We start from the raw sequence: 11,571 nt of genomic DNA, 5'->3' as shown, positions 1-11,571 counted from the left end.
GGATCTGATGAAGATTACATATAAAGATCCGTCACTATTCTACAACTATGACGGTATACTGTATAAATGTATAACAATAATATAAAAAAATATATTTCAAGTAACTGAACACAAACACTCAATGGCCATCCGACGAAACTCCAGCAAATTGGAGGTAAATACGTCTAGTTGTGGATACTGCCTCATAAAATCATTAAGTAGTCTCAATGCAAGAGAGAGAGAGAGGAGCTTGCTTGGCCAACTCGGTTCATCTTGAGGGAATATCATATAAGTGCCATGTACCAAGTACATGCTTGTACATAGTTATAAAGCGCTCTCATAGAGTAAGTAACTCTTCTATAGATTACCAGTGCCGTTTGGTTACATTTTACGGCCCATATTAATATTTTTATACCATTGAGAAGATAAACAAGCATACGGCCCACCTAATAATAAGCGAATACCGTAACGTTTTAACGCCTGCAATATCTGGAGCATTACGCACGCGTTGCAGACCCTGAAAAAACCATATACCTTTTTTGGAGAAACCTATGCCGTAGTGTCTTGGAAAACCTTCAAAATTTTAGTACATATTCAATTGACGTGAGTTTCCATCTCACTTCAAGGAATGGTAGGGTATAAATATATTATACCCTACTATCCCCAAAAAGGACATAGATATGTATAAGGAAAAGACACTTTAAAACCGTACTATTTTTAGTACAGTCACCTTACGAATTTCTTTGATATTTTTTCCATTATAAGTACACACACACACGCACGCACGGACGCACGCACGCACGCACACGCACATGCACACACACACACACATATATTGACTCATAGGGATTTACAATAATTGCATTACTTTCTAATTTACTGTAAATAAAAACAGTGTATAGTATTTTAATAGCTTGTATGCAATTCGATTGTTGCGCTTATCACAATATAAATACAACAGTTCTGAATGGTTATACTCAGGCATTTATAACAGTTCGGCAATACGCATTCTAAAAGTAAGGTCTTCAGACAAAATTGACTTCCTTTCATCTTCACCTATGGTATGATAACTCATTGGTACTTTGCCGGTATGTACTTGTTCTTAGGTATATACCAATGGTGTACGTAGGGTTACCATTCCATTTTCACTCAAAACATCGAAGTTAACACTTTTTTTTAACAGGTCGTAATAGAATGATAATCCCACCTTCGCTATCGATATACGTTAGCGGGTTTTTTTTTAATGGGTGAAAATGGATTGGTAACCCCGCCCGTGCTATTGGTATACACCGACGAGGCACCAGTGGAAGATGATAGGTGAGAATGAATGCAGGTTAGTTGGCCCACCATGATGAATTCGACAAGAATGAAACATGATGGTTTCCAGAGGGAACCGCGTGGAGGTCAACCTGAGAGGGTATATTGCCAGTAATGGGGCTATTAGACCCCATTACTAACAATCCCTTTCCCCCACGTTAGCGGGGTGCAGCATGAAATACATTAGTTGGCTCATAATAACGAATTCATAAAAAAAATAATGTGCATAAAATGTGGTCATCGTACTAGGTCAGTTAGCTAACTGACCTACTTTTCCATCCTAATTTATCATCCCTCACTGGTACTCCGCCAGTATATACCGTTATTTTACTGTTTGTCTCTCTTTTGTGACAATTTGATCACAGATAAAGTAATAACTATGTTATAAATTTGACATGAAAGTTTATTAGTTTATCTGTGGTAGAATTATTAATAGTGATAATTGGTTATTGTAAACTATTCGAATAATTTTGTCCACAATAAAAAAGTCGAACATGAATTGAAATTGATATCGTGAACGTCACTTGAGAACTAATCGGAGACAGACTCGATTATTTTTTAACTGATTTCTAAAGGTTATTTTTGAATTATAGTAAATCCTATTAATGTAATGAATGCGAAAGTTTATAAGGTGAATTAATAAATAAATGTGTATTATTCCTTCATGCAAAAACTTCTGAACAGACTTGAATAAAATTAGGTACACGGGCAGTTTATACTCTAACTTACGGTAAAGCCGTGGGATACAGTCAATATTTAATTATTTAATATTTTTCTCTTTAGTAATTAAGAAAGAAATTAATAAAACTATGGGGTAGAAACATAAAAATGTACATTCTATTAACACTCGACTTCGAATACCGCAAGTTTTTGAGTTCTGTATTCAAATTTCGAGAACTGAAATTCTATATTGACTACTCGCGTATTTAGATATTCGTGTCAACCTGACTCGGTACCTCACTAAGTATGAACCATAAACAAAATAAAAAATGTCTGTAATATTAAAAGCGATACGACTTTGCTATGATTTCAGATTGCCGGCATCTACTCGAACGTCATTAGCTATTAATTATTATAATATTTTTCACAAAAATATTTCAACAGCTGTAGATTTACCCCAAACAATGGCTTCAGAGAAAATACTGCCAAACATATTTCAATTTGTAGACAAGAATATAAATTCCTACAAGAGTCTCCTGAAGGAAGCTGTCGCAATTCCATCTGTGTCATGTGATGTGAAGTACCGCGATGACTGTGTACGAATGGTTAAGTGGATGCAAGACAAACTAAAGGAAGTTGGTGCTACTACAGAATTACGAGATGTTGGTTTCCAGACTATAGACGGAAAGGAAGTTAAACTGCCTCCAGTATTAATAGGCACTCTAGGAAATGTAAGTTTTTAAATTGATACGTAATTGTATGTGCCTAGGTAGGTTAGCTTTTTTAAATAGCTTTTTAATGGAATGGTTACTTGTCTGCACTAATAGTATATAGTACACGCTGACGAGTCACCAAGGAGGGGTGATAGGTGAGAATGAAAAGGCTATAGTCAGTTAGCCCATCGTGATGAATACTGGAATTCAGCACAATGATTTGCTGGGGAGACCACAGGGAGGTTAATGTCACAGGGTATATTGAGACTGGTAGTCTGCATTACAAACAATCCCTTCCCTTTGTTAGATTAGTCTAGAACTGTCTTTATTTGTTTGCCTAGAAATGAAGTTTTGATTCATTTATTTCACATTTTAGCTTTTTACCTTCATTATCAACATTAAGACTCCAAGTTTAAACTGTTTGTAATTAACAGTTTTTTTTTACTTATTACCTAATGGAAATAATAAATGTCTAAAAGATATTATAAAAAAAACATACTACTAAAATAAAATAAATTGAAAAAGCTATTATAGTCTGTTTTATTAGAACTTGATAAAAATGTAAACTAATGAACAATTTACCAGAACATAAGACAGTCTACAGATGCCAAATAGAACAACAAGTTCAAAATTGATTAATTGATTGAATGCTTTAATTTATTATTTTTTATTTAGGAAGTTATTTCTGTAATAATTTTAATCAAATTATGTTAACTGTTCAATAAGTTCTATAGTAATAGACTATATAATACAGTGTTTCTACATTAAGCTACTAAGGATATTTATACATTTATTGCTAGCCTTATTAATCTTGATAAACAAACATCATCAATCATATCCACAAAGGCAGAAATTAACAAATGCATCTAATTGCTTTATCTGAAATTACAGTCCTCAGCAAACATTTTTTATTTTATTTTAAGGATAAGAAGAAGAACACAATATGTGTATATGGTCATTTAGATGTGCAACCAGCCCTGAAATCTGATGGGTGGCTCACAGAACCATTTGAGTTGGTTGAAAGAGACAATAAGCTATATGGCCGTGGTTCTACTGATGACAAAGGTCCTGTCCTTGGGTGGCTTCATGCTATAAATGCCTATAAAGGAGTTGGAGTAGAGGTAAGTGTTTATTTTGCTTGGAATTTGTTTGTAATATTAATTTATTAAATTTAATAATATTAATTGCAAATGAGAAAACTCATAAAACAATTTAAACAAAAACATTTAAAAAACAAAAATATTAGAAATTGTCTTATGTAACAAAGAGTTTATTATATATATACATTTGTCATGCATATTTATTATGAATTCTTATTTTGAATTTTCTATATTCAGCTGTATGTATCTAACTAAAAATAAAATATATCATATAATAACTAAAGGTTTTAGATAATATCATTGATATATTTACAATAGGGAGATAAGACTATGTTATGGACCTGTTTAGTTACAATTATCATCCATTATATATACAAGCAAATATTATACATAAGAACCATGTAGATACATGAATAACATTTTAATGTATCCTATTCACAACTATACAAACCTACCTATAATATAGAATAAGTTTTGTTAATAATACATACCCATATGTGGGCGGTGTTATCAACATTGTCCTGATATGATTCACATACATGTGCTGTAAGTGGAATCATAGCTATGTTATTAAATAACTATTAGATATACAAATTTACTGAGTTATTGATATTTAATGATAATCAAGTATACAACATTATAAAATATTATAAAACTTGTACAATGAAATAGGCAGGGGAAAATTTCTAATCTTAAAGAACCAAAAAACCTTTTTAATTCTTGTTAAATGCCTGTTGGATTTTGAGAGAAATTACATAACTGATCTCATATTAATGGGTGTAGGGTTCTCGTATATTTTAGATACCTTTATTTTTTTTTAATATCTATCTATGTCAATAATGTCATTTATATTGTTTCAAACTTACAGTTGCCTGTGAATTTGAAGTTTGTCTTTGAATGTATGGAAGAGTCTGGGTCCGAAGGACTTGATGCTCTTCTAATAGAACAATTGAAACCGGCTGGATTTTTTAATGATGTTGACTATGTATGCATATCTGACAATTATTGGTTGGGAACAACAAAGCCTTGTATTACTTATGGACTTCGTGGGATAAGCTACTATTTCTTGGAAGTGGAATGTGCAAAAATGGATTTACACAGTGGTGTATATGGTGGCACAGTACATGAAGGTATTTATATTATATATTAGCAATTATGAAAATCAAGTTCTTTACTTTATCATTAACAAATATGTTGATAAGCATTAAGTAATTTTTTTCTTATTTAACTACATATGTAAAGCAGAGATATAATTATAGACAAAGATCTTTTTATTACTAAGTGTACTGTTTTATTAGACAAATAGATTTTTTTTTATATCTTTGGCACATTTAAGATTATTTTTCAAGGTTGGCTTGTGACTCTTTAAAACAGGCGTATGTATACACTCAGACATGATTTTATGAAACTTTATTTGCATATTGCGGTGTGCACTAGATAATTCTGGAGTAGGCATGATCCGACCCACTGATGTAAAGTGGTAACCGTCGCTTATAGACACAGCATACACATCGCTAAATGCACTGTGATTTTTATTTATTTTTTTATACCACAAAGATTTTTTTTTTTTATACCACTGAGGTGGCAAACAAGCATACGGCCCACCTGATGGTAAGCGGTTACCGTAGCCTATGAACGTCTGCAGCACTAGAGGTATTACGCGCGCGTTGCCGACCCTGAAGAAACCTTAATATACATTTTTTGAAGAACCCCATGCTGTAGTCTAAAGAAAAACTTGGTTTGCCGGATACGGTTTTTACGGTATGGAGACATTTTACGAACGTCTCAGGCTGTGGAATAAGCTTTTTAATGCTCATTTCACAGTCTGAGATGTTCGTGGGAGAAAGTTCCTTTGAAACTGCACTGTGTGTAACGATTTAGGTTCAACCGTGTGAGGATGAATTCCCTGTTGATGGCGACTGGTATGATGATAAAAGGTGGTTGTGGGCATCATTTCAAACAAAATACGCGGATAGTACCTCTCATATGTTACGATTCCCAAGGATAGTTTTTTTTTATCCATATTATTTTCATGTGTACTACACTGTTTAAATTATTTGTTAATCATGACATGGGCAATACAAAACTGCCAGTCATATGGATAAGGAAATAATTTGTAAGACAATTGGTGCTTAAAAACTAAATGACGCTCGTTCTATTACAGCCATGTCTGATTTGATTTATTTAATGGGTCAACTAGTAGACAAGGACGGCAAGATACTAATTACGGACATCTACAAATCGGTAGCACCGTTAACGGAAAGTGAAAAATCTCTTTACACAAATATAGATTTTGACCCCGAGGCATATAGGTAAGTAATTTATATGTATACATATAATAAAATCGTAATCAAGTCATATTTGTACATTAAATATAAAAAAAAAAATATACGTATTGTATTTACCGAAGTCGAAAATATAATTGTTATAATTTTTATTTATCTGTTTGTTTGTCAACATTGTAATCTCTGAAACAGTACAATCGATTTAATTAATTGCAAGCGTTATGCTTAACACGTGAGTTTATATCACTCTAATCGGTTCATAAACAAAAAAGATAATTGAATTTATACACGGTATAATAGAAACTGCTACAACTGTAAAATAATTTCGCTCTAATTAACATCTTATTTGACGTCTACACAGACGGAATCATAAGTAATAAAAAACACGGGAGTATTAATTACTTTAAGTTTACATACCTTGTTATATTACTTTCAGAAAATCAATTGAGGCCCCGAAGTTGGCACATAATGGTGTAAAGGAACAATTGCTGATGCATAGGTGGAGGTATCCTAGCCTATCCTTGCATGGTATTGAAGGTAAATAAACATAACAAGTGATACTAATTACTTTCTGACGGTCAGTGATAGGTTTTTTAAAAACGAATATTATTTAAGTTCACAATGTCTTTTAATACAATTTAATACAGAGTCTTTATTTAAAATTAGTAATTATATAATATTAATTATATCTATGAATCGTGATTGATTCCTAAAATATACACCGTACGTTCGCGACTTAAAACATACTGGCTTCTCGAAGCCTTGTCGTATTCCCTTTTATCAAATTTCTTTGTAAAGTATGTCTTCATTCTTTCTGGGAATTTGTGTGTGGGAACAGCTATTGTGCAATATGTATTGGTATGTTGTAGTATGGTTTGGAAGGGGTTTGCACCCGTAACATACTAGTAAATAGCATTGCAAATAGGCAGTTTCCAGTAGCATGGTATTATTTAATGGATGATAATGGAATGGTAACCCTGCCTGCGCTAACGGTATACACTGGCGGGGCATTAGTGATGGATGATAGGTGAGAATGAAAAGGTCGTTAACCTATTGTGATGAATACATCTGAAATTTAGCACAATGGTTACCAGCCGCTACCATGTAGAGGTTGACCTGACATATATCGCGAGCATTGGGGCTGGTAGTCCGCATAACTAATAAACTTTTCTCCCCCAGTAGTATGTAGGCGTAGTATTTTCAACCTCAGTTTTTCCTCTAATAAGCGGGAGTCCAACGCTCTTCTTTAGCGACCCTTATGGTCAAGTAAGCCACTACATGTTGTGAAAACGGGTGGTGTGTAGTGATGCGATGTCGTACTATTATCATTCGCCGCGACATTCTTAACTGAATATATCAAAGAGTAGCATGACTGACTGCTCGGATTACACAAAACCCAGACTGTAGGACCTCAGTGCATTTATATATCCATATTAGAATATTATGTTCTTTGAAATTAAAGGTATTGTAATTTAAAATTTTAGGTGCCGCTTTTCAACCTGGAGCAAAGACTGTCATACCGGGAAAAGTGATCGGTAAATTTTCTATACGTCTTGTGCCAAATCAAGAACCAGAAGAAGTAGAAAAGTTAGTGTTTGAATATATTAATAAGAAGGTAAATATTTACGTAACAAACTTTTTATTAAATAAAAGTCTATCTGAAACCTGACTGCAATAAGTCCCGATAAACATGTCAAAGCCCATATTATTTTTCTTACTGATCCATATGAGTAGAGGTGTCAAGGCCTAACAGTTTCCTAATACTTCACATTAAGGTCGTAAGTTCAATACGGGCCTACAACTTTCACTGACATTATACGCCATTAACAAACCTGATTAATAAGAGCGAAGCAGTAGTTCCATTCCACGTAATTCTATTTCAATTGCACCGACAGTCAAAGAAATGTATATTATACTCCAGTTTTTTTAATGGATGACAATGGAATGGTAACCCCACTTGTGCTAACGGTATACGTTGACGGAGCACCAGTGAGGGATGACAGGTGAGAATGAAAGCAGGTCAAGTTGCCCATCGTGATAAATACACCTAATCCAGCACAATGGTTTCCAAGGAGAGAAGAGGTCGACCTAGCAATATACCTATACTGCTTATTTGATGGCATTTTTTCTCAATTAACAAACCTTCACCATAGTATCAGTCATTGTAATTTGCATCTATTAAAATTTCAAATAAGTAATGTAGTAATAAGTAAAGTAAGTTATTCGTTGTATTGTATGATATATGTATATCCACAAAACCACCGTTACATAATATAGTATAGGAGTATGTTTGATATTCCTGATAAAAAATAAATATAAATGTTTAAAATTAAAATTAAGCACATTGAAAACTTTATTTATTTGATTTTATTGATTGTTTCTGTTATAGTGGGCGGAACGTGGTTCGCCTAACAAAATGCGCATAACAGCACAGAGCGGCCGAGCGTGGACCGAGAATCCTGATCATCCCCATTACCAAGCCGCCGCTCGTGCTACTAAACTTATTTATCAGGTAATTATTCAAAGATTTATTAATCGCAAATTCTTTATTAAGACATTACTATTCAAGCCTTACTGAACTGCACTTTTAAACAAATATTAATAATATTTATTATTAGTAAATTATATTAGTCATTAACTGTCCACTGCTGAACATAGGCCTCCCCCATAAGGTGGGTTTCAAGTGGGTTGGCAACCGTAGTTAGGCTTTGGAGATGTTTAAAGACTTTGGCCTTTAAATTCCCTCAGTCGCCTTCTACGTTACCCATGCGAAAGAAAGGAGTGGCCTATTCTATGCCGGGACCACGCGGCTGTTAGTAATTGTTGTTTGAATTATTATTATTGTTACAGACTGATCCTGACATGTCCCGTGAAGGTGGGTCGATTCCGGTAACGATCACGCTCCAAGAGGCAAGTGGTCGTAATGTATTGTTGTTGCCCATGGGCGCAGGTGACGACATGGCGCACTCGCAGAATGAAAAGATCAACGTGCGGAACTATATTGAAGGGGTAAGTCGATGTTGTTAATTGACATTCTCGAATAAAATATAAATAGTAAAAATATCTGTCAAAATTATTGGGTAATTTCATTAATAATAAAGTAAAAGTAATAGATACAATATAAAATTAGATTTAACCTCAGTGATGCTGGGAGAAAGGGATTGTTAGTAATGAAGACTAAGAATCTCATTGCTAGCAATATACCCAACCAGGTCGACCTCCTCGTGGTTCCCCCTAGAAACTATCATGGGATTTCAGATGAATTCATGATGGGCTAACTAACCTATTTTCATTCTCAGCGATCACCTTTCACTGGTGCTCCGCCAGCGTATCCCGTTAGCGCAAGTGGGGTTACCATTCTATTTTCACCCAATTAAAAAAAAAACAGTGATGCAATAGTGCTCACGTTGTTTTGTGCAAATGAGGTTCCGGGTTCGATTGTCGGTTTGCCAATTCAGAAAACGAACTTTTGAAATTGTCTTAGATCTACGTATTCATGCATTCCAGATGTTCGTTGCCTTGTTCTTAATAATACAAGTATCTTAGATTGAGGACCATTCGACTGGTGTGATTGTATGGCATTTATTATTATTATTATGTTATAGTATAATTAAACTGATAAAAATCAATGAATCCATATAGCGTAATCGCTTATAGTAGCAATTTGTCTATTAAAATAATAAAGATTACTCCAAACAATCATAATATATTTTTTGTTTAACATTTGACAGAAAGATAATATAAACATAAATGGAACATAGAACCTCCTCCTTTTTTGAAGTCGGTCAAAAAAATTTCGGTTTGAAAAGTTAGGGGTATCGTGGGCGATACAGTACATTCTGTTATGTCCATGGTACATAGTTGCCATTCAATATACTATAAAATGTATCCTAGTAATATGTGACTCCATAAATTAATATGAATATATATAAATTTTATTTCAACAGAAACCCCGCGTGTTTTGCGTATTTTTCCTTTTCCTTTGTCTTCCATCTCGTTTCACTAATTGATTTCATGGTAGTAGGATTTTAAATGAGTTGAGATGATAACTTTTAGAGTTCTTTAAATGAAAAATTACTAGGAAACTAGCTAGCTAGCTTGTTGCTGAAAATGTGATACATTGTCTTTTTTGTGATATGGGCTTAAGTTTGATTCTACTTATGAAAATAATATTCTATTTAAAACATATACATTACAATTTATTTATTAATAATGTCATTGGTTACAGATAAAACTCTTTGCCGCCTATTTGTACGAGGTTAGTAAGCTACCCAAGTGAACTGAAGACAAAATACTCGTAAATGCATAATACATTATGTACGGGAAGCATTCCTACTTTTAAGTACAATTTATATTTGTATACTCTTTGTTCTTTTATCAATGCTTAATTTGATTGTTGATTTATATTAACATAATAATGTAATGTGGTAAACTTGTTATAAAACGTTATTCCGCTGTAGCGGTCCACTGACATAATATTTTTTAATTTCAATTTTGTAATTATTATACAATTGTCAATTATACTTCTGTATTTTTTATTCCGTTTTATAATAAATGTTATTTCCTTAAATTTGATTTATTCTTACATCAAACACTACGGTAGTCCACATAGAAAATAAATACATGTAGAATTGAAATGTCTGGTACGGTTACCAACTTTTTTAAAATAAATATTTGTAAGTATTAACTTTGAACAAGGAAAATTAGTAAATATTCATGGAAAATATATTTTATATTTAACAGATTAAAAAAAAATCATTTTTTTTTAATCTGTTAAATATAGCACTATATTTACATTTTTTATTATGGATGTAATACTCAGATGTCAAAAAAGAAATATTTAATACATTAAAAGACAATGATGGCAACCCTAGGTATTACTGGTCATAACGATGTTATTTTATTTGATCATCCCTTTTCCGTCAATGGAAATTACCGTAATCAGTGTCTAACAAAAACACTACACAATGTGGTATTGTTTACTCAACTTTACTATTCCTTGTAGTAATTCTTTACGCATTTTGTACTCGTATGTATTTATATTCAATTGTGATTGTAAATATAGGAAATACCCAGTAGTAATTCCTTCAAAGAATTATTTGAACTTCCTCGACTATTGAAGTGGTGTCTATAGCTGACTATAGAAACTGAAATTTAAATATCTAAAATATATAAAAATATTTTTTTTTAAATAGTTTTTATTTCAGTATTTATTATTCTATATCTAAGATTTCCATTGCCTATTCTATAATTTTAAATTTAATATCGAATCACATAAGCTTTAAAAATAAAAAAAGTAAATCGTAATTGTATATATTGAAACTTGTAATCATAATGTAGTCACGTTTGTATATATATTTTTATTTAACTGCTAATAAATAAATTTGGCGCAGTAATAAAATATAGACAATATTTAACAAAAGGTTTCAATAGTTTCGACCGACTTAAAAAAGAAGATTCTTACTTCTTTTACGTTTGTTACTTAATAACTCCGTCAATTTTAAATTGATTTGGAAA

General features: G+C 32.6%; 1 protein-coding gene across 1 annotated transcript; it reads left to right on the top strand.

The window, feature by feature from the left end:
- Positions 1-2,281: 2,281 nt before the first annotated feature.
- LOC113522953 (cytosolic non-specific dipeptidase) lies at positions 2,282-10,624 on the top strand. Its single transcript, XM_052897968.1, has 9 exons — positions 2,282-2,687; positions 3,593-3,790; positions 4,638-4,899; positions 5,934-6,081; positions 6,491-6,591; positions 7,539-7,669; positions 8,444-8,566; positions 8,905-9,063; positions 10,283-10,624. The coding sequence occupies exons 1-9, from the start codon at positions 2,286-2,288 to the stop codon at positions 10,331-10,333; spliced, it is 1,575 nt and encodes a 524-aa protein (XP_052753928.1). The 5' UTR covers positions 2,282-2,285; the 3' UTR covers positions 10,334-10,624.
- The last annotated feature ends 947 nt before the right edge of the window (positions 10,625-11,571 follow it).

This window comes from Galleria mellonella, unplaced genomic scaffold, assembly GCF_026898425.1.
Source record: "Galleria mellonella isolate WM207_F2 unplaced genomic scaffold, CSIRO_AGI_GalMel_v1 utg38, whole genome shotgun sequence".
Classification (NCBI taxonomy): domain Eukaryota; kingdom Metazoa; phylum Arthropoda; class Insecta; order Lepidoptera; family Pyralidae; genus Galleria; species Galleria mellonella.
This window is presented reverse-complemented; position numbering and strand designations above follow the sequence as displayed.

Bases quoted from the DNA above. Each gene is read 5' to 3' on its own strand.
- LOC113522953 (XM_052897968.1), top strand. From the start codon at position 2,286: ATGTCTGTAATATTAAAAGCGATACGACTTTGCTATGATTTCAGATTG. The intron at 4,900-5,933 runs GTATTTATATTA...GTTCTATTACAG, and splicing joins TGGTGGCACAGTACATGAAG to CCATGTCTGATTTGATTTAT. The intron at 6,082-6,490 runs GTAAGTAATTTA...TATTACTTTCAG, and splicing joins TTTGACCCCGAGGCATATAG to AAAATCAATTGAGGCCCCGA.